Below are 24,543 nucleotides of genomic sequence, written 5' to 3'. Positions count from 1 at the left end.
TAAAAAAGCGAGATGCGACACAATGCATGCGAAAATATTTTTGGCGATGCAAAAATTTTTTTGGCGGTTTGATGGCAGTCATATCACGCTAAATCGTACTCAAAGTGGTCAGCAAAATCAAAGATAGGACAAAAGCGAGATTTGACACAACGCACGCAAAAACATGTGTATTGCAAGCGCAAAAAACGTTTTCAAAAGCAAAAAAAAAGTTTTTGAAAGCAAAAAAAAAAATGAAAGCAAAAAAAATGTATCAAAGCAGAATAACTTAGAAAGTTTTTTGTGCAACTTAGAAAGTTTTGTGTGCAATGTGGTGGCAGAAATATCACTCCATATTTCTGGGCCGCGATCTACACTCATGTCATTGAAGATCGACCGGTCGATCGCGATCGACGTAATGAGCACCTTTGAATACATGCATAATATATATAATGATATCAGAAAGGGTTGTGGCTCCGGGTGCTTTCTTTTTTATTAGGGGCGGTCCCAAATGGCTCTTTGAGTAAAAAAGGTTGCCGACCCCTGTACTATAGTATAGTATTAACTATACTCTATTAGTAACTGTTTTCTGTAGAAAATGTACTTATAAAATTCGCATTCAATAAAAGAAAATACGTAAACAAGAAAAATCAATAAGTAAATAAATGAATAATACATTTGTGTTTATTGAGACTTTTATATCTGCTGTTTTCTAATTTAAATGCCCCTATCAACACATTTTAGTTAACACTGTTGAATTATAAATATTAAACACAAAAGAAGACTCCAATTCTACAGTTCTGTAAATCCAGCAATGGGTTCTTCTGAACACAGATTTTCTTGTCTTCGTCTTACTGCTGGACACTTGGCAGCACTTCCTCTCAAACAGCTGAGACCTTCATGTGGATGAAGATGATTGTCAGTAAATCTGGACTGGACTTGGACTTATTGACATTTAAGGTGGAGAAGTCAGAGAGGATGTGCTCCCAATTTTGAGTCTGTGTTGAATGTTGTTTTTACAACAGTTTACTTTTTAAACCACAAAACAGTAAAGAAGAAACAAAATTCAGAAAACGTTTTTGGATTTTCTATCATATGACTTTTTGCCATTTAAACCCTGGTCACAAGTTATTGTAGAGCAGCCGGTCAGCCACTCCTATATTTTTATACTGAATTCAAACTGGTTCATAAAACAAAGGGTGCTGTTCACTGGAGATCAGAACAATCGTTACTGATACCTGAGATCGGAGAAAAGCTAAAAAAGGATGGAAATGTATGTTGGTGACACCAAGTATGTGCAGCCAAGATGCACAGTAAGCGTGTTTGAGATCACCCAGGTGGACGAAACGCTGCGCAGATCACCTGGTGTGAGACGTATGTTTTTGCTTTTGCTCCAACATCACCTGTCAATCATCACAAAAATATCACGAGAAAAGGGGCGAAGCAAGGTGCAAACCTAAGCGAACACAGCTGGAAATTTATAACTGCACTGACCGAAAGCTGCCCTGATGACTACAAAACAATGCATTATGGGACATCTGTCCTGATGGTTTTTGTAGTTAAGTGATCAATTAAAATAATTTTAAATACAAATTGATTAAAAAAAGGCTAAATACATTACAAAACATTAAAATCAATATAAAAGATATAATAACAGATCCTACTGAGGGGGAGAGGCATATGAAAACTAAATTGAATGTTCTCCTTCAGTCCGCAGCTTCGCCTTCGCATCCCCCCGCCCCCCCCGGCCTGGTCTCGCTAACCATCCAGGCGCGGCGCTGGTTCATCTCAAACACGTCTATCGTTGCATTTTCCCCACGTATTTTCAGTGCGTCTAAGACTAAATCTTGTTTTTGCTCGCACGTGTTTAATGTTAAAGCCCCCTTAACTGTCACGCATGTAAGTGTGTGACATTTATTCTCCTCGGCCGGCCCATCTCCTGCGGGAGTGGTGTGCTGCCGTAGCAACAGCCGTGCATAAGAACCGTTTGGTCGGGCCGGGTTATACGCCGCCGCGCGCCTAACCGTTACCATAACCGTAACCCTCCTCAGGGTCCATGGGATCCAGAAACAAGTTCAGCACGGACTGCATGTATTTAGAAAATTACGAGCAAATAGATACGTTCTAAAAAGGAAACTAAGGAACTCCTTAATGTTGTCCGGGGACGGGGCTGTCAGGTTTCCTGCGTTAAATGTTCTCCCGCTTTCAATCCTGGTCAATGTCACGCCCCAAGAGTCACTGTGATTAGTTGGTTTGTCAGCTCCGCGCACGACAATAAAAAAGTGTCAATCACACAAACTGACGGGCACATTAACATTAAACTTTCATATTATGGCGGTCTCTCATCTCCCAGGTGTAGCTGGGTCGGCCTGTGCCCCGGCTTCTCGGGACTGCGCCTGGTCTGGGCAGCGGGGCTTGCCTGCGTCCAGGGCTGAGCCCCGTCTTCTCTGGTCCCAGGGATGTGTTGGTGCCGTACTTGTTGGCCTGCCTGTGCCCTGGGGCGCCTCCTGTTGGTTTGGCCGGGGCAGGTGCCTGGAGGGGATGGGGGTGCTTGTGGTCGGCGGGGGACGTCTGATGGGTCCGAGGTTCAGGCACCTGGGAACCAGAGCTCCTAGCCTGGGGATCTGTTCTACGGCCCCAGGGGTGGTGTCTAGACCTGCTCCTCCCAGGCTGTGTGGTCTTGGGGGCCTGGTGATGGGGGGCTGGTGCACTCTGCGGTGCCGCTGGTGCACTCTGCGGTGGCTCTGCAGCACTGCGCGGCGGGCCTGGTGCTTCGTGCTCGTGTGGGGGTTGTTGGGAAAGGGATACAACAAACCATGTATGGTAGAGCATGACAAGTCTCCCCCTTTACACATAACACTTCACCAAGAAGCCTGGGAGTTGATAGTGGGGGGGGGGGAACTAAATAAATAAATAAACAAGAGACAAATATAAATCAGTGAAAAAGGAAAAAAAAAAAGAAATAACAATTGAGGAAATAAATAAACAAGGTTAAATAGACCCCCCCCCCCAAAAAAAAAAATCAAGCTTTGTTTGCTTTAGACACATAGGGACCATTGGTGGAAGCATCCAACAATTTTAATTGCACCCCTCCTACAACATACACCACACTAAGCACCAACACAAATATACTCATGTAGGACCCTGTGGTGGACACGCTTGGGTGATCAGATTCTGCTGTAGAATGGAGGAGTCTCATCCCTGTCCACCAATTTTGACTGCACCTCTTTAACACACACAAACATACACACACAATGAGAGGGGGATGGTCACGTTGCTCCCTGTCCCCTGCCCCCCACGCTGAATAGGATGGGCCGGCGTCTGCTGCCGTGGTGTTGGTGGCCCTGATCTGGTGGCTCTTTTTCAGTGCAGGGAGGGAGTCTACAACATCTGAGCGGGCTGGACGGCATCCCCTGGGGCCGGGTGGGGCCCCTCTCTTGGGCATACCGGGACACCCCAATCTTTTTAATCGTTGCTTACAGCAGCTAGAGCCTGGTCCTCAGGCTCACTGTCCCCTAGCCTTATCTGGTCACCTGCGTCCGCCTTCCTACCCGGGCGGTCGGTTTCTGCCGCTTCCCCCCTCTTGACCTCGGTGGGGCTGGCGAGCAGGATGCATGTGTGGGCTGACCATGGGCTTTGTTGGCATGCCTCTGGGGTTGGGGGCAGGTGGGGGCTCAGGACTTCCGGGCGGTGGCGTGCCTCATGTCTGGGCTCCGGCGTAGGTCTTGAGCGGTCGGGCATTGGGCATAGACCCGGTGTGCCTTGGGGTGGGGCGGGTCCATGCCGGGGCAGGGGCTCCGGCTCAACGTGTTCTCTGTTCCTCCTACTCCTCGGCCAGGGGGCTGCTGGGTCTTGACCTCCGTCTCCGTTTCTGTGGTGGGGGTCAGGTGCACGGAGGGTGGTTGCTTCTGGATCTTTGTCTGACAGTAAGGCTCTTTGATGCCTGGATCGGCCCGGTTGCTGCGCTGTCCGCCCCTACCTCTTGGGTGTGAGGTGCCTGGCCTCCTGCCTTTGCTGGAGCATTCAGTGTGATCAAAGTACATCCCAAGTACAAAGTACAAGTAAGAGGCACACATTTGTTCAACCCACCAGCTTATTCAACTTTGCACGAATATGGGCATGGGTATTGTTTTTTCTCTTTTACTACACCCCTCTTCATGAATATTGGTAATGTAAATATTTTTTGTACCTGTCCATGTGCAGAAATCTTGGGAGATAATTTTTTAATCATTAATGCATGACTCTACTTCTAACCTGTCAATTGTTTTGTGCAGACTATTTTATTTATTTATTTTTTGTTTTTTTGCTATGTGAACCAAGTTATGTAATTTAATTTACTTACGACAAGTTTTAACTTTGTAACATCGACTACCCCCCACTCTAACCCCTTATCCCCCATCTCTGACATCCCACTATGTTTCTTTCTCTCCTCTTTTGTTTCTTTTTTCTGTCCAGTCCAACAAGCAATCCATAGAAATATAATTTTCATAAATAAAGCTTAGCCTCAAATACAAAAGGGGTTTATACAAATATACATTCTGTCTGTCTTAAGATCCATAAAACCCAATTGTAAAAATAAAATCTGTCCAATACAAGAGGCACTCGCTCTGATCTGCTTGCTCAGCTGTTGGATAGGACAAGTTATAAAAAAATTAAAATAAAATTAAACTTCAAGTGAAACTCCCATTAACAGTCACACACCTAGGTGCGTGAAATGTGTTTTCCGCACATGTGTGCTATCTCTGTCCGAGTTTGAGGGCTTTCTGTCCCGCATTAACCAGAGAGGGTAATAATAAAAACAAGAATAAAGTCAAAGTACCTTTTTTATTATTGGCTCGAGGAAAATAAGAAAAGTATCACTGCTGACCTGAGCCGGGGTTGTTCGTGTCCCTGGGGGGTGGGTCCTGGTCCTTGCCCCTGGGCGCTGGGCCCCGCCAAACTTCCAACATGGCCGAGCCTGGTCGGGCCATATTTATAACACCCCTTGTGGGCCGCCCTTTTTTCCCCGGGGTTTCCCCCTCCTGGGCGGGGGCGGCGGGCCCCTGCCTTGCTCCTACCTGGACCAACCGTGGGCCGGGTGGGTAGCTGCCTGGAGTGCGGAGCGGGTCTCCCTTGGGGGGTCCTGGCTCGTACCTGGGGTCGGGGCGGGGGGATGCCTGGAACTCCTGGGTGGTGGTGGGGTGCTCGTCTGGGGCTGTGGGCGTCCCTCTCCGGTGGGGCCCTGCGTTGGGCTCTTCCGGCGCGGCGGGGGGCTGCTTTCCTGGCTGGGCTGGGGCGGCGCTCTCTTTCCCTCTGCGCCTCCCTGCTCTCTGGCTCTGGGGGCCTCGCGGCGGTCCTGCTGGCCCTGGCCTGGGTGGCGGTCTTGGTCGCCCGGGGGGCGGTTGTTCCCTGCCTGTTCCCGTGTGGCGTTGGGGGAGTTCCGGCTGCCGCTGCTGCTGCGGCGGGGGTATGGGTGTGGGGGTGGCTGGGCGCTCCTCCTCCTTCTTTTCACATTCCACCATCCATTTTAGAAGAACATAAACACTCACCTGAGCACAGGTGTTAGCTCACCTTTGCACTAATAGTTTGCATGATTGAATGAATGAAAGATTTCACACTAGTTGGTTTAAAGGCATAGGTATGCGTTCGTGAACACTATCTGTTTTGTGTGCATGTTGACATGTGGACATTTTTGCGGCTAGCAGGTGTGTTGATAATATTTGAGTGTGTGTGAACAGGCCCCGCCCTTTTTGTACTACATTTGAACCGTACCGTAACGATAAACAACCAGTAAGCCTGTCTGCTCTATGCTGCTTCATGGTCTTACCCCCTTTCCCCTCCAAATATCACCCTCCTACCCCCCCTCTCTCTAACGTCCCTCTCTCTTCTTCCCCTCTTTCCTTTTCCGTCCGGTCCAACACCAAAGATTTTCAAACATGATTGAAATTAATAAAGTTTGGCCTCAATTACAAAAGGGGTTTATTCAGACATACCTTTGGTTTGTCTGAAGATGAATAACCCCTCTTGTTAAAATAAAATATGTCCAACACAAGAGGCCCTCAGCTCTCATCTGTTTGCCTAGCTGTTGGACAGGACAAGTTTAAAAAAAAAAAAAAAAAAAAAAAAAAAAAAAAAAAAGAAAAGTATCACTGCTGCCAGACCTTCGCCCCGTGCCCTCGTCGCTCAAATCACACCGCAGGACCTCAGATCGTGTCTGAACCTGTCCCGGCGGAGGTTTAGGGAAGTACCCAGGCGCAGAGAGGATGCACAATGTTTTGGGGCGTGTGTCAACTAGCGCAAATCACGTGGTTAATGACTTATGAAGCGCCAAATGCATTGTTTGGTCGAACCAGGGTTAAGATGTCACTTGTGTTTGAACAGTTGGGCACACTATTGTCTATAAATACAAAATAATCCCGAACATTACCGACCAGGGGGGTATTCCTGAAAGCATGTTTAAACTACCCTGATCTCTGGCTGAAATCCGCCTGAACTTGCTTACTCTGGTTGTGTGGGTTCCAAAAGACCGGATATGAGTTAGCGTAATTACACTCGATTTGGTAACCCTTGGTTAATGTGCGTGCACGGCAAGTACATAAAGACATTCCTAATGGATCGCCAATTTCCGGAGTCACCATGGAAACGCGTGGAGAACAAAAGAGCGCTCTACTTCAGTGAGACAGAGTCGGAGATTTTAATGACGTTGTGTGAAGATAATACACCCATCAAAAAAGTAATCAGCAAAAGAAAGAGTTTCTGCTTAGAGAAAAGAGACGGACAAAGTAAAGTCACGAGTTTCTATCTCATTTACATTTTCATTGTGATGCATATATATATATATACATCTATATATGTTTGTATATATGGTATTTATATGGAAATGGGGCCATTACCATAACAATGGAAATGGGGCAATTACCATAACAATGACGCACAATTAACATCATCCAGTGAGGGTCCTTGGACAAGACCCTTAACGCCAATGCCTACCTCACAACATGAGAGACAATGAACCACATGTCATGCCGGCTCAGGTGTCGCCCGGCCAAACAAGGTCTGCGTCAGGTGCTGAGGGACCAGAGCACCCTGATGGAAATTGGGCTACTGGGACAAGACGGAAATGGACTAGATGTGAGAACAAGGTTCTGTTAGAATCCTACTACTCAAGTAATCCCACCCAGAGGGGTTACATGCAGAGAATGTGGAATGAATGGATGCTTCGAAACCCACAATCAAGGCTAACTGCCAAACAACTGGTAGCCCAGTGCTCCAACATCCACAAATGGCAACTCCTATCACAACTTGAGATTGAAGCGATACAATACAATGCCACGGGAGAGCCAGAACAACAGGTCAGAGAGGTGGTTATACCACACTCCCACCCTGAGATTGGGTACACAGCCCCAATAACCACAGTTACGCTGAGCGAGGCAGCAACTGACCTGAAAGACAAGATCATGTCTACAATGAACACTAGGCAACCCCGACACCAGCTACAACGGTTAAGTGATGTACCGTCTGAAAGTCTACTGGAAACTGTGAATGAAGCATTGAGGGCGATTCCTACCTCAACCATCACAGAAACCAATGAACTGGTTTACACTTCAGCAGCAGTGATCCTTGAGATGCTTGGCTACAAGAGCAACCATGGAAGAAAACAGCACCCGCCATGGAAGCAACAGTTAGAGGCCAAAATCAAGGCAACTCGGAATGATGTGCGTAAGCTGACAGAGGCTCAAAGAGGCACAATGAGAAAAAGCAAGTACCTAAGAGATGCAGCCAGATGCCCATACCTGAAGCACTGGAAACTGCCAAACAAAGGCTCTTAGCCTTGAGCAGCCGCCTAAAGAGGTACACAAGAGACAATGAAGCCAGACGAATAAACAGGCTCTTCGCAACTCAACCTGCAAAAGTGTACGCTCAGTAGCAAGGTCAAAACAGCCGAGCAGACCCACCATGCTAGAAACTGAACAGTACTGGAAAAGTATATGGGAGAAAGAGACAGCACATAACAGCAATGCCCAGTGGCTGGTCTCTCTGAGAAAAGAACATAGCAACCTCCCTGAACAGAATCCACTTACCATCACAGTGGCAGACATCCAGGAAAGAGTCTCAGGTATGAGGAACTGGAAAGCACCAGGCCCTGACATGATACATGCCTACTGGCTAAAGAAGCTTACCGCACTCCACGAGCGCCTGGCAGCACAAATGAACCAGCTGCTAAGACTCACCCCGAATGGCTAACAGAAGGGCGAACGATCTTGATCAAGAAGGATCCCTCAAAGGGTGCAGTCCCATCCAACTACCGGCCAATAACCTGTCTCTCCACAACATGGAAGCTCATGCCAGGCATCATTGCAACCAAGATAAATAGGCACATGGATCAATTCATGAGTAACACACAGAAGGGCATTGGTAGAGACTCCAGAGGAGCCAAACACCAACTCCTGGTCGACAGAACAGTCGCTCAAGACTGCAAGTCACGACACACCAACCTGTGCACAGTCTGGATTGATTACAAGAAAACCTATGACTCAATGCCACACACATGGATCACTGAACGCTTGGAGCTGTACAACATCAACAGGACTTTAAGAGTCTTCATAGGAAACTCAATGAAGCTGTGGAAAACCACCCTTGAAGCCAATGGGAAGCCACTTGCACAAGTGTCCATCAAATGTGGGATATACCAAGGTGATGCTCTGTCCCCACTGCTGTTCTGCATAGGTCTGAACCCCCTCAGCCAAATAATCAACAAGACTGGCAATGGATACCGACTCAGAAATGGGGCCAACATCAGTCACCTCCTCTACATGGATGACATCAAGCTATATGCTAAGAGTGAGCGTGACATTGACTCACTGATCCACACCACCAGGATCTACAGTACTGACATTGTAATGTCATTCGGGCTCGAGAAATGCAGCCGGATGGTGACAAAGAGAGGCAAGGTAGTCCACACGGGAGGGGTCTCACTCCCAGAAGGAACAATAGCAGACATCGAGGACAGTTACAAGTACCTTGGAATTCTGCAGGCAAATGGCAACATGGAGCAGTCAACAAGGAAAGCTGCAACAGCTAATTACCTCCAATGAGTAAGGCAAGTCCTGAGAAGCCAGCTCAATGTCAAAAATAAGACACTGGCAATAAACAGCTACGCACTGCCAGTTATCAGATACCCTGCAGGAATAATAAAGCTGCAACAGCTAATTACCTCCAATGAGTAAGGCAAGTCCTGAGAAGCCAGCTCAATGTCAAAAATAAGACGCGGGCAATAAACAGCTACGCACTGCCAGTTATCAGATACCCTGCAGGAATAATAAGATGGCCAAAGGAAGAGACACAGACCATGGATGTTAAAACACGAAAGATTCTGACCATGCATGGAGGGTTCCATCCCAAATCCAGCACCCTGAGACTGTATGCTAGCCGCAAGGAAGGAGGCAGAGGACTAGTGAGTGTATAAGCCACTATCCAGGATGAAACATCCAAGATGCATGAGTACATCAAGCTCAAAGCCCCAATGTTTTTGTTAAAAAAAAACAAAAAACAACAGTGTTTTTAAATGTTAAGTTTTAAGTCAGACCCCAACTGGTGGAGAACCAGAGACAAATACGCGAAAGAAGGCTACATACCAAGTAATTATGTTGCATATGTGTGCTCAGTGAATGTCACAGGCAATGGAGAGCAGAGGATACAGTGCTGGAGGACAGATCCTCATGGGAGGACAAACCCCTGCATGGGATGTACCACCTGACCATAACTGAAGTGGCTGATATCAAGAAGTCCTACCAATGGCTAGAAAGGGCTGGCCTACATGACAGCACTGAAGCGCTCATCCTGGCAGCTCAGGAACATGCCCTGAGCACCAGAGCGATAGAGGCTCAGATCTACCACACCAGACAAAACCCAAGGTGTAGGCTGTGCAAAGAGGCGCCTGAAACAATCCAGCACATAACTGCAGGTTGTAAGATGCTGGCAGGTAAAGCATATATGGAGCGCCACAATCAAGTGGCTGGAGCTCCCAGGCCTCTGGTAGAGGACCTGAGCTTGGAGGAGAAACCACCCGGGGAGGGTGAGAGGGGCGTTTTTTTAAAAAAAATTTTTTATTTACATATAACTTATCGAACTTAAATGAATTACTTTAATTGGTAACACGTAATTGAGTTAAATTTATTAAACCTGATTTCTTACGTCTATCCAACTCAATATTTTTTTACACTCACATTTTCAAATTTATCTAACTAAATGTAATATTACTCCAATTAAATTAAATGTTTTTCCATATTCATTTATTTTACTTCTTGAACACTCATATGTCTAAGTTTTAGCCTGCAGATATTCTCATTTTCATAACAATAAAATGATTCAAACAAAATAGATGTTCAACATGATATCAATTAACCCTTTCTTTGACTTTAACATTACACCACACAGCAGCAGGATTGCTAAAAAAAACTCATCATTCTCTCCCTCCCTCTCACTCATGGAGCAGAAAGAATTAAACATAACATGACAAATAACTAGACAATACACAGTAAAACAGCTAAACAACTAAACACATTTGGTCAAAAATCCACACGTAACCCTTGTGCTATCTAAGATGACCCCACCCTTACATTGACGTGTTCTTCCTACCATGACAAAGGTGGATAAAGGTGGAAAGATTTCATGTAATCCATGGACACCAGTGAAGATCACAAATCATTGAAGAAAAAAGGTTCAGCACATGGTCTAGTGCAGTGTTTTTCAACCAGTGTGCCGCGGCACACTAGTGTGCCGTGAGAGATGGTCAAGTGTGCCGTAGGAAATTGCCCTCATTAACTGATCTAAAAACATTTTCCCTCTCCATGATTTCAGCTCTCTGTTCATCCAAACAGGCCCTGATAAAACACTGAGGAGTTAGCAATATAAAAGATCATAAAATACTTTTTCTTTGCGTTTATTTTATTTTATTAAAGACATTTTGATAAGGTACCGCGATTCAGCTGCACCTTCGGCTGTATTTTGGAAACGTCCCATCCCTTTATCTCTCTCCACCAATCATTCTTGAAGGCCTAATCACATGTCATCAGTCTGACCAATCAGAAGTGGTTAAGGTCTTCACTTCCTTGTCCCGATTTAGCTCGTAAAATCGCTCAGTTCTAAAAAAAATAGCAGCTAAAGCTCGTCTTTAGCGGTGTAGCTTCCCACAGAATCCGGTATCAGACCGTGGAACAAGTGAACAAAACAATGAAGCTCCGAAAACCGATCTCCGGCCGTTTTATGCACTACATCTCCCATGATGCATTGGGTTGTGAGAGTGACAGCGCATACGGAGATCTGTTGTTAAACATCTTGAAACCAACGAACACACATCAAACTGTTTTTAAATCTTCTAACTTATCTTTTATTGCATCTTTTAGAAAAAAAACAGCTGCAGTTTCCAGCTTTTTCTGCAACAATAATCTCAAAAATGCATGTGAGATTGCGGAGGGGCTGTAGATCAATACAGACTATGAGTTTCTCCTTTTTTTTTAATTTTTGGATGCTGGTGTGCCGCGGGATTTTTTTTAAGGTTAAAGTGTGCCGTGGCTCAGAAAAGGTTGAAAAACACTGGTCTAGTGGGTCTAAATGACCCAACTCCCAATGTTTTTTTGTTTTTTTTTTAACTTGTCCTGTCCAACAGCTGGGCAGGCAGATGAGAGCTGACGGCCTCTTGTGTTGGACATATTTTACTTTAACAAGAGGGGTTATTAATCTTCAGACAAACCAAAGGTATGTCTGAACAAACCAAACTTAGGCCAAACTTTATTAATTTCAATCATGTTTGAAAATCTTTGGTGTTGGACCGGACGGAAAAGGAAAGAAGGGAAGAAGAGAGAGGGACGTTAGAGAGAGATGGGGGGGGGGGGGGGTAAGAGGGTGATAATAGGAGGGGGGGGGGATAAGACCACGAAGCAGCATAAAGCAACAAGTTTACTGGTTGTTTATCATTACGGTAAGGTTCAAATGTAGTACAAAAAGGGCGGGCCCTGTCCACACACACACTCAAATGTTATCAACAGACCTGCTGGCGGAAAAAAATGTCGACATGTCAACATGTACACAAAACCGATAGTGTTCACACACGCATACTTATGCCGCCGCGCCGGGAGAGCCCAACGCAGGGCCCCACCCAAGAAGGGCGCCCACAGCCAAAGACGAGCAGCCCATCACCCCCCTGGAGTTCCGGGCATCCCCCGCCCCAACCCCAGGTACGAGCCAGGACCCCCCAAGGGAGACCCGCTCCGCACTTCAGGCAGCCACCCACCCGGCCCACGGTTGGTCCAGGGAGGAGCAAGGCAGGGGCCATCGGCGGCTGGCCCCCTGGGCACTCCTAGGCACTTTAACAACTCCCAATGTTAAAGTGCCTAGGATAGCACAAGGGTTAAAGGAACCCCACATCCCAAGGACTGAGGACCCACTGAGATACTGGGTTACGCACAAGGTTTTATACCCGCATCTTTACAAGCTGGCAATGAAATTTTTATGCACACCAGCTTCCTCTGTGCCTTGTGAGAGGATTTTCTCCAAGGCTGGCAAAATAGTCAGTCAAAGACGAAACAGGCTGAAGCCCAGCAGTGGAGAAAATAAAAATCTATAAAATGTATCCCACCCAGTCATTTTAAATAGGCCCTGGTTCACAAGCACTATTCCCATCCCTAACAAAAACTAATGAACAAAATCCACTGCTGAGCAGGCTAGAAAAACTCAAAACTCGAAAAACTAGAAAGAGGGTAACGGCAAACTACAACAGACTATATCAGACTATGGACCAGTACAGAAGGAAAGGAAAGACAGGACTTAAATTCATACAGACAAATGAGACACAGGTGACAACAATGAGGGCAGTAGGGGACTAAAGTAAAACTCGATACAACAACAGAACAGGAAACCTTTCAAAATAAAACAGGAAACCGAAACTCAAAACAGGACAGAACAAAAAGAGAACAAACACAAAAGCAAAGAAATGTAAACCGTAGCAGAACCATTGATTTGACATCAAAACTGGCCACCTCTGATGTTCGGTGTGACACAACTTAACCATGTTACGGCTGTTGCCATATTTGGTTTGGATTTCTTTTGTTTTGTGTTTTGTGCATTTTCCTTCTATATCAGAGTGGGACCTGTGTTTTTGTGGATCCTTGTATGCCTGTTTGATTATTTTCAGGTGTGGTGCATCAAGGTGTGGCTCCTATTGGACCCAAACTGATGGAAGTAGCCTTCAAAAGCACCATGTGGACCTCCGGCCTGTAAGAAGGGAGTTTCACCAGTCTCCACTGTAACTTGGAACTCTTCTCCATTTATTTTGTAGCTCTCCACCTGTTTTGTTGTGTGTTGCACTTTGAAGTACTTTATAGTTTTTTGGGGTTTTGTGTTTAGGCCCACTATATGTAGTTTTTCACATGTTTTTTCCTGTTTATATTAGTTTAGGGAGGTCAGTGTTTTGTCATTGATTTTCCCTTTTCTTTCATTCACAGGTAAGATTTCATTTTTCAGCTAGGAGGGGTTTTGTTTGTTATTTTGGCATTTGTTTACCCTGAAGCCTTTTTGCTTCAGCTTTTTAAGTTAATGTTGCCTATTATTTTGTAAATAAATGTGTTACATTAATATACAGACAATTGTTTGGTGTTTTGCGGGGGGGGGGTGTATTGGCAAGAGTCTGGCGAAAATATATGTATCCCGATACGCGCACCACGATACGATAGGTATCCCGATAAGTTACCAGAAAACTTTCTTTTTTTTTTTTTTATTTGACTTTGAAAAAAACTCTACCTGAATTTCAATATGTCTTCCATTGTAACAAAATGGTCACATTTGGTTTATTTAATGATCACAATGTTAAGCACTGTAACTGTATCTCATATTAGTTGCTTTTACCCAAACAAATTAATAGTGCTTTTTATTTTGGTAACTTAAAATGTAGAAAGAGAACAGTCAACATTGTCTTATTTCCACAATAAAATATTTTTTGCAGTATAAGAAAAAATAAAGAATAAATGTGCCTTAACCAATAAGTTTCTATTATCTAATAGTCACTTTCTTTTTAAAGCAAATGTGCCATCCATCCATCCATCTTCCTCCGCTTATCCGGGACCGGGTCGCGGGGGCAGCAGACTGAGCAGAGATGCCCAGACTTCCCTCACCCCAGCCACTTCCTCCAGCTCCTCTGGGGGGACCCCGAGGCGTTCCCAGGCCAGCCGAGAGACGTAGTCTCTCCAGCGTGTCCTGGGTCTTCCCCGGGGCCTCCGCCCAGTGGGACATGCCCGGAACACCTCTCCAGGGAGGCGTCCAGGGGGCATCCGGACTAGATGCCCGAGCCACCTCAGCTGGCTCCTTTCGATGTGGAGGAGAAGCGGTTCTACTCCGAGCTCCCCGCGGGTGACCGAGCTTCTCACCCTATCTCTAAGGGAGCGCCCAGCCACCCTACGGAGGAAGCTCATTTCAGCCGCTTGTATTCGGGACCTCGTTCTTTCGGTCATGACCCATAGCTCATGACCATAGGTGAGTATTGGAACGTAGATCGACCTGTAAATTGAGAGCTTTGCTTTTCGGCTCAGCTCTCTCTTCACCACAACGGACCGATAGAGCGACCGCATAACTACGGACGCCGCTCCGATCCGCCTGTCAATCTCACGCTCCGATCTTCCCTCACTCGTGAACAAGACCCCAAGGTATTTAAACTCCTCCACCTGGGGCAAGGACACTCCACCGACCGAGAGATGGCAAACTGAAGCAAATGTGCAACATTCATTAATGTTCTTTTGGTCAACACTGATTGTGGTTAAGCCTTACAGCTTTGAGGAAACACCAGTAGATGTGAAATAATTTCCTATAGCTCCTATAAATCAAATAGGGAATAAGCACATCAATGAGAAAGGATCATGATTTAGATGAGTCTTTTGCAATTTTCTAACATTGATTCCACATTTGCATTTGAATTAAAGTACAAAGGATGCAGAGAGGATTGCCAATACTGTGATGTCACAGCCAATGCTGTAATAAAGTAGGTACAAGATATCATTTCAAGATATAGTCTTAGCTTGGATTACAGATGTAACAATCTATAAAGCAGTCTTTACTTAACCTCTCAGAGGACTGTAAAGCATAACCTTGACTTGCTAAACCTGTTTGTACTTTAAGAACATGTGGAGGAGAATCTACCTGACTGCCTCTGAAAAGAAGCTGGTAGCTGCTGTGATCATCCAGGCTGAGATTATCGGGCAAAGCGGGAGAAGATGACTTATCCGACAGCTGCTCCGACATCAGCGACGCTTGCTCCACCTCTGCCAGCCGGACCTGTCTCACAAGCAGGCAGAAGTCAGTCACGCTGGAGCAACAATTTGCAAACAGAAGAAAGCCACAATCCCATGTGTTTCACCACTGTTTCATTGATTTCTAGTATTTTATTTTCTATTTTAAATACATTGGTGTTCCAGCTCAGAAAACTCACGAAAAACAGGATTTCAGAAATTAGAATACTTTAGAGAAATCACCATTTACTTCTCAATTTTTGTAAAAAAGATAAAGACAGAAATGATGATCCCATCAAATCAATCAAAATAAAGTATTTTTACAATGATGTGTCAATTTTCAATACTTCAATAGTATGGACAGGGGCTAGGTCCTGCTGGAAGATGAAATCTGCATTTCCATCCAGATCTTCATCAGAAGAAAGGAGCCTCTTCTCCACTGAGTGGCATGGTCTAGTCCACTCCTGGTCCGGTCCATTTTAGAATGGCCAAGGCAATTCAGGTGAGCATATTCACTCAAATTTGGACTGTCACGGGGCATGCGGGGAGAAGCTAACAACAACACTGGAGATCATCCAGCAGCTCATTTTTTCCCACTTGGCTTTTGGTACTTCTATATAAAAAGCATTTAATATTGATTGAGAGAAGACTGCCGCTTACTTTTGTCGTAATGACCTGCCAATCAACAGGTTTCAATATTTGGTTCATTATTTATGGACCTACAACCAACAGTGTCCCAAAAAGGGAACAATTCGGTCCGGCTTAATGCTCCTATAGTTTACACTTAAAATACCGGACTGGACTGCACCGGACCGGACCGCTCAATGGAAACAAGGCTGTGAAGTCCTCTAGAACATTCTGGTAGGGATATTAGATTGAAGAAAGCAGAGTTTACCAACACCAGCACTGGACATTGCACCCTAAATCGTGACTGACTGTGGAGATTTCACACTGGACCTTGAGCAGCTTGGGTTGTGCTCCTCACCAGTCTTCCTCCAAACCCGTGGACCTTGATTCCCAAATGATATGGACACTTTGCTTTCATCAAACAACAGGAAATTGTACCACTGTCCGACAGTCCGGTCTATCTTCTCCTTTGCCCTGTTAAGATGTTTACTGTGTTAACTCAGGTTTAGAAGTGGTTTGACCTGGGGAGCCCGACAGTTGCAGCCTCTATTGAATGCATCTGAAAGTGGTGGTCTTCAAAGTTGTTCTTCCATCTCATTCCACTCTTTCTGCAGGTTCTTAAATCTTGTCCTTCTGTTAGACTTTCTGTTAATCTGCTTGGACTCTGCGCTCTGTGAACAGCCAGCCTCCTCAGCTATGAACTTTGGTGGCTAACACATTTTATGGAGGAGATTAATGACGGTCTTCTGGCTAGATCTCAAGTCTTTCCCATATTAAATCGAACTAAGACAACTGAACCGGACTGAACCAATTTAGTGACATCTTTGAGTTTAGTAGATGATTAGTTGCTGAAACTCAAACATTCACCGGCAATGTGCAGTGCTGGTGTTGTTAAACTCTGCTTTCTTCAATCTGCACAATGTGGATAGATTTCTCCACAGTATTCAGATTTTTCGAAATCCTGTTTTTGTGTGTTTTATAAGCTGGGGGGTATTCCAGAAAGCAGGTTATGCTAGCTCCCACGATAACTTTGAGGCTAAGGAAGTTGATAACCTCAGCTTTCGGTTCCAGAAATGGAGGTATGTTTCAGGGTAGGTCAAGTTGCCACGGCAACTCATGCTCGGAACATAACCTGGTCCGGAGCAGGTTTAGTTGAAGCATAGTTTGTTTTCAGAGAGGTGAAGCAGCATGGCGTGTCCATTTGAAGATGATTTAGTGGATGAAAAAGCTCAGATAATACTTTTTCCACCATGAGAGGGTGATAAGACCACGTATGGACGTTGGAAAAATAAACTTTTTTACTTTGATCTAACTTAATTATTTGCTTCAGTTAAGATCAATCATTTTTTTTGTTAGGTCACCTTAAAAATAACACGTAGTTTTCAGACAATTATTTTCCTTTCATTCAAATTAATTCAATTAAGTAGGTTTAACTTGGGTGCTGCTGTTAGAGCGGCACCGCAAGGGATTCTGGGATATCATTCCCTTTGCCTGTCTGGACGGATTTGGGTTTAACTGTGGGTTTTTGACAAAATGTGTTTAGTCGTTTAGCTGTTTTACTGTGTTTTGCCGAGTTATTTTGTCCTGCTATGCTTACGTCTCTGCACCATGAGTGAGAGTGAAGGAGAGGATGATGAGTTTTTATAGCACCCCTACAAGTTCTTCCTGTGACTACAATGATGGAAAATTCTTAAATGCATTTCTTCCATCATTGTAGTCACAGGAAGAACTTGTAGGGGTGCTATAAAAAAATTAGGTTGAATAAATGTAACTAAATTATTTGTTACCAATAGAAGTAATTCATTTAAGTTGCCAAAATTGGATACGTTATATATATATGCGTCACAAGGAAAATGGAAACAAGATCAGAAACTCGTGCGTTTACTTTGTTGTTTTTCTCCAAGCAGAAACTCTTTTTTTTGATGATGCAGCCGTGTTACTTTTTTGATGGACGTGTAATCTTTATACACCGTCATTTAAATCTCAGACTCTGTCTCACTGAAGTATAGCACTTTATTTTTTTCAACACGCATTTCCATGGTGACTCCAGAAATCGGCGATCTATTGAGAATGTCTTTATGTACCTGCTGTGCACGTGCATTAACCCAGGGTTACCAAGTCGAGCGTAAATACGCCAACTCATATCCGGTCTTTTGGAACCGACATACCCAGAGTAAGCAAGTTCAGGCAGATTTCAGTTCAGGCTTAAAGTCAGGCTAGTTTAAACATGCTTCCTGGAATATCCCCCTGAAACCCCAATTTAAGTAGAAATAAACAAACAAAAACTTGAAACAAGTCAAGCATTGTGCCCTGAATCTATATTAAATGAAAGTTTTTTTTCTTTTTTTTTAAATAAAATTATGGAAATGAATACACTTTTCAATGATATTCACCTTTTTAGGAATATGTGCATAAAGATTCAATAAATTCACAAATAATTGCACTGAGAAAAAAAAGATCTTTGAAATGAATCCTCTATTGAATATAATACTTCTGCTATGATGGTAAAATGTATAATTGTTTTTTTATTGATAACATTTTCCATAAAATTAATGTATTCGGTTTTGTCTTGACAGTTAATTATATAGTTCATGTCAGGTAGCCTTTGAATCTTCAAGCAATATAGTTTGTTAACAGAGACGGTGAACCCTTTTTTAAAAAATTTTTTATTAAACCAAAATTTTTTTTCTTCAGTTACGAGCCAAAGTGTCTATATTGGGAAATCTCAGACAGGAAAAGAGATGGCATTTGCATTGTGTTTCAACAACACTTTAAAAATTCTTCAAAGCTCTGCATTTTTATCTAAGAATTAAAGCTTCAGGCTTACACTTTCTGTAATCTATTGAATTAGTGCAAAAATATAAAAAGACTTATGAGTGCTGTCACACCTGCATTCTAAAATAGAATTCATCGAGCCTTTTACCAATACTTATTTAAATGTGTGATTCCAACATAAAAAAGCTAATTTGTTGATTTGGATCAGCATCTTAAGTTATTAACTTTGCTTTGATAAGGAGCATTGACTCAATAATGCCACTATTTATGCCAACATTTTATTCTGTGTTATTCAAACTTAAATTTATGTAATAACTGACTCTAAAAGAAATTTGACTTGTGGTAATATAAATAAATTTCAAGTGCCCCACTTTTTTTAAACATGTACAGAAGAACTAAAAACAAGGTGAGTATCATTTCATTCTTAAATCGGTTCTTGGCAAGTATTGCAGTAAATTTGCATTTTATTTTCCAAATGGGTAAATAAAATGATTGTCCCGTTTGGATCAGCTTTCTTTTTTATTGTCTTGTCTTTTATATTTGATGTAACAACATTTTTAAAGACATTTTATGTAATGTGTGGAATTGGTTAACATCGCGTGAGAACTTGTTTTGGGGAAAAGCGCAACTACACTTTTTATTTTTCTGTCTAAACTCATTTCATTTAAAGACATTTTCTTGTTAAATCTTTTGATAATTACATTAGTAACTATTTATGTCAAAGATAAACATTAAATAGACATATAATTACTTTATCTGCACTACTTTATTCATGCTAAATCAATCCGCACATTCCACTGCTTTCAGTCATCCACCTCGGACTTATCAACGCAAGATTCAGAAGTAGAGAGCGGCTGCTGTCGTATTCTCACTGAAATACAAACCAAACTATGTACGTAGTTGGTCAGTGTAAGATTCTTTTTTTTTTCTTTTTTTCTCTGAGATTCTGCGTGTAGCACTGTTTCCCGGTGGAGACGAGCAGCGCATTAGCACCGGAGCTGCTGGAGCATCGGATGCTAGTCAGCTCTCTGAAGTGAAGGAGTTAACAGCTAACTTCATCAATCTTTGCAGGTAATTATCAAACTATGCCCTCCGTCATCTTGCTGCAAAAGCGGCTTCCTGCCGCTACCTCCGTGTCTCTGTGAGCATTGAATAGGGGTAAAAATAAAAGCAAGAATGGTCGATCTGTTAATGCACTTACCATTAGCTCGTAGCATAAAACAATAGCAGTACGTCACGTTTCCCAGCATGCTTTGCGGCCAATCATTGGTCTTGTTGTTACACCTTGGTTACAGGGACACGGTGATTGGCCAATGATGTGGGTCACAGAGACACGGAAGTTACTGCTGAAAGCGGCTTTTGCCGGTGTACAGAGAGCATATCCGCGTGAATGACTTATGACGAATTATTGCTTTCGCACGAGTTAATCATTTCGAGGGAACGGGATAGTATTTTATGGGAACGGAATAGTATCTTGTGGGAACGGAATAGTATTTCGTACGAACAAGATATTAATCTGAGGGAACAAGATATTAATCTGTGGGAACAAGATATATTTTAATATCGTAATGTGGGCTCCGTGGTTAACACCTTACATAACATTGTGACGTAAAAAACAAAACAAAACCTGAAACACTATAATACTGTTACACACAGATTGAAATGTTCCTGACTTAAACGCTTAAATCTATCAGCCTAAATGCTGCACAAACACTGCAGAAATAGTGATTGTTGTTTTGCTTGATCATCTGAGTTGATCTTTCAATTACGTCTTATGATCATAGTTTAACTAAAGTAATGCCTAAATAAACATTACAGTACTAAACTTACAATTCTGGGTGAAGCAATTTTTAATTTTTACTGTGTTTTGTAGTAATGGGTTGTATAATATTTCGTTCCCACTGAAACAGCACGTTCAGGCCAACCCCAGGGCTCTAATCGCAACCGGGCTGTTTTTGAAAACGTTTCCAGCTGAATGGCCGAGCGTGGTGTTGAACATTTCCCGCAATGACTTTTTTTTCTTTCTTCCCTTTCCGACCGTGGTCAGAAGCGCGGGGGACCCAAGGCGGATCCTCCTCCTCCTCCCTGTTCTGATCCTTAGATTATCCAGTATTCTCCAGAACGGGTTAATAAAGAGTCCATAGCATTTATCCTGGGGGAAACCTTCTTTTATTACCGTTCTCTTTCCTCCGTAACACACAACATGAATACGGCCCCACACTGCCCCCCCCCCCCCCCATTCTCTACCTCGCTGCACGTGCTCTTCTCCGCGCGCGGCCCCAACACATAAACATCCCTATTACACAACAGTGGGTACAGACGATCCTGGCTCCAATGCCTTCTTAAAATGAGAAAATTGTAATTTTGCTGGCTCCTTTGCAAAAATAAATTTAATACTGCAAAAAGAGCTCCGCTGTTGACAACACTGTTGTTGACATCCACGTCCGCAAACAACGAGTGACGTCATTCACCGTGGAGTACTATTCTGCGCATGCGGTCAATTCTGGGTCGTTTCATGGTCACACTGGAGATCACAAAAGTTCGGATTTACTTGGAAATGTTAACGGTCTTGCAAAAAAATTGGATTTTTTCAAAAAATCCGAATTGAGCATTAAGCCCTGCAGTGTGAATGTAGCCATAGTTAAAATTTTCAAGTCTAGTATTTGCATAGCATAGCAAAGAGCTATTTTTAGAAGGTACCAAGTACCGGTGAGTACCGGCCCACTGAAAGCACTGAGATATAATGATAATAATAAAAAGAAAATTCTGCACACATGGACTATGTCAAGATTCCCACCTTATTCCCTAACTAGTAAAAAAACCTATACAGTACCATAAAAGCAATTCGGACACCATGCTCATTATTTTTTTTAAACCTCCCTGATTTCTCCAAGTGAAATCCTATTAAATATGAACATTTTACAACGACTATTTATGAATCCACTGTGTTCTGAAGATGAAAACTTGGATGGTTGATAAAAATTATATCAAAACATTTTTTCACACCCAAAAAGTGTTCATGCAATGCATTGTTCATGTATTGTGGTCATCAATCTAGTGAGCATCGATCCTTGTGGGGAATTTTTAGGGAACTTGATTTTGGAGTTGTAGATTCAGACAGATCTACAAAACGGCGACTGCACTATATACTGCAATAAGTAGTGAGTTGTGAGGGAATTCAGTCACAACCTAGACTGTTTTTGGGAGAAAAAGATAGGGATCCTTCCTCAACATGACTGCTTGACTAAAAGCAATTTAGCACAAAAAATAGAGTCTTGTCTTTTTCTGGTTTAAAAGAAAAAAAAAGAAAAGAAAGAAAGAGGTAGGGAGAAAAAGGAAATATGTGATTTGTATGCTCTGCACTTACCTCTTGTGGGTGACTCTTGCAGTCCTTACATACAGGAGAGGAGCAGTAGTGGTGAAAGACCGAGCCAGAGAGATTGTCAATCATCTCTCCTTCCAGTGAATCCTTAATCAGCAGAGACACGCTGTCCAACCACTGGGTCTCCTGTGCCAAAACACATATTACTGCAGTGACTTCTAGGGTTACATTTATAGAATGCCTACTAAAAAAAATCTGGTTAGTTAACTGCACATTTTGTTTTTTTTTTAGTTGCCATTCTATAGCTTTATTGTTAACTTTCTCCAGGATAAAGTTTGCTAATGTCAACTCAAGTTACGTTCACAATGGTCTCAGCATGTGTGTTCAAGTGGGCACTTTCATGAAAAGTCTATGTAAATGTGTGTATGCACGTTTTGGGCTTCTGTGATTAAACCTCTTCGCTTTCGGGGTAAGATAACCGTCAATAAGAAATAGGGATGTCCCGATCAGATCATGTGGCTGATGACACAGTAACCTGGACAGGCTTTTTGTGTTGGACAGGTTTTACTATCACAAAAAGAGGTTATATGGCTTCGAGAAACCAGGGTGTAGATTTGTATAAACCCCTTTTTGTTGTCTTATTTTTTATTTATTTGTTACATTTAGTGTGTGTGGGGAGGGAGAGGGGAAGAATGTGAGGGGGGGGTGGGGGGTGGAAGAGAGTAAAAGGAGAAGAGGTGAGAAGGTGGGGGACACAAGTACTGATTTGATTAAGTTATTATTTTAAGCTGTAACAATTATACCAGATCTGCTGGAAAGACAAATATTACATCAACGGGGAAATTCTAACGCTAAGATTAGTGGACCACCCAACCGGCGTCCGCCTCCACGAGCCAGCCTCGGCACCCGGCCCGAGCATCCCAGAGATCGCCGCGCACCCACAGCCCCCCCCGTAACCCTACCCTCTACAACCCTCCTCCCCCGCCATATTATCTAAGCCCCCCTCCCCAACCCCCTCTGTGATGTGGAGGGAGAGACCCAGAGGATCCCAGCGAGCCAGCCCCTAGGTCCGTCCCACCCATGCACTTCGCACACATACTCACAATCTTCTGGTTACCCCCCAACCCCCGCGCCACGCAGTAACCCCCACCGGCCGACCGACCCCCCAGCGCCGCACGCCCGACCAATTACCGCAGCCGACAGGATACCCACAAGCCCGGCCGCCCTGAGAGGACCAGGCGGGTGAAGACCGGCCGCCCCCCCCGACCCCACCTATGTATGGAGGTGTGGGTGTGCTGTGTGTGTGCTGCAGGTAAAATAGGAGGTCTACAGTGTGGGGGGCCCCACCGCTGCCAAGCCACAGAGCCCCCCCACTCCGGGGTCCCTATGTGTGTTGTGGGTATTTGCTGTGTGTGTGCTGCTAACATGCAGTGTGTGTGTCTAAAGTGGAAGTTAAAATTGTCTTCATAAGATGACATTTTATGAAAGCTCGATGAGTTTTGTGTCATTGACCATTTTTCTCAAGCTGCTGAAGAAAAGCTGAAAGAGTTCATTGTCATGTAGGACAGCAGTCACGTTTCACATGCAAGAACAAGGAGCTGCAGTAGCAGAAGTAGCCACAAGAGGGAGCAACGATACACAGAAAAAGGACTGGAGGGGCAAATTACTAGGTGCATTGGTGCAAGAAGAGGAAAACTGTCTCAATTGACATCAAAAACAAATAAGATTGCAGAGTTAATGAAAAATTATGAGAACTGAGTGAAATCAGACAATGGAGATTAAATGTTTCTCTTTTAAGCAATCCGGAGGTGGTCAACTACATTAAACAAGAATGGAAAAACTATTTGGAAAATAATGATAATGGAGAAACCTCGCTCACTATATTATGGGAAGCCGCAAAGGCAGTGCTGAGGGGTAAGATTATAGCGATCTCATCTAAAATAAAAAAAGATAGGGAAAAAAACAAAAGAAACTAGAGAAAGATATAATGGATTTGCAAAGAGAACATCAACAAACAAATGATAAAAACACCCTAAAATCTTTAAACCAATGTAGACAGGCATATAACGATTTATTAACCAATAAAGCAGAGGGAGCCTTACGATTTGCTAATCAGAGATATTATGAATCAGGAAACAGGGCTAGCAGATTATTGGCATTCCAATTACACAAAGCCCAAGCCAATTGAAGCGTAGCAAAAATAATTAATCCTTCCTCAAAGAAAGTAGTATCCCACCCAAAAGATGTGGCGGAAGCCTTTTCTGCTTATTATGAAAAATTGTAGGACTCAACGGACATTGCAAATAGAGAAGAAAAGATCAAAGTCTTTCTAGAAAAAATTAAGATGCCCAAATTAACTAAAACACAAGCTGAAATTTTAATAGAGCCAATTACAAAGATAGAAATAGAAAATACAATTAAAAACCTGAAAAACAATAAGTCTCCAGGGATAGACGGGTATCCAGGTGAATTTTATAAGTGTTTTAAAGATGAAATCTTGCCTCTTTTACAAAAAGTTTTTAATCATACGTTAAAGGAAAATGACCCACCTAAATCCTGGTCTCAAGCAATAATATCAGTAATACACAA

General features: G+C 43.5%; 1 protein-coding gene across 1 annotated transcript in view; it reads right to left on the bottom strand.

The window, feature by feature from the left end:
* The window catches only part of LOC110013491 (voltage-dependent T-type calcium channel subunit alpha-1I-like), a 435,381-nt gene that overhangs the window by 32,006 nt on the left and 378,832 nt on the right, over positions 1 to 24,543 (bottom strand). The window contains exons 37-38 of the mRNA XM_023954667.1: positions 22,000 to 22,140; positions 15,142 to 15,276 (exon numbers count right to left, since the gene is read on the bottom strand). Coding sequence (XP_023810435.1) covers positions 15,142 to 15,276; positions 22,000 to 22,140 — 276 coding nt within the window. The remainder of the gene's footprint in view (positions 1 to 15,141; positions 15,277 to 21,999; positions 22,141 to 24,543) is intronic.

Source organism: Oryzias latipes, chromosome 1, assembly GCF_002234675.1.
Source record: "Oryzias latipes chromosome 1, ASM223467v1".
Taxonomy (NCBI): domain Eukaryota; kingdom Metazoa; phylum Chordata; class Actinopteri; order Beloniformes; family Adrianichthyidae; genus Oryzias; species Oryzias latipes.
The sequence above is the reverse complement of the archived record's forward strand: the minus strand, read 5'-3'. Positions and strand labels throughout refer to the sequence as shown.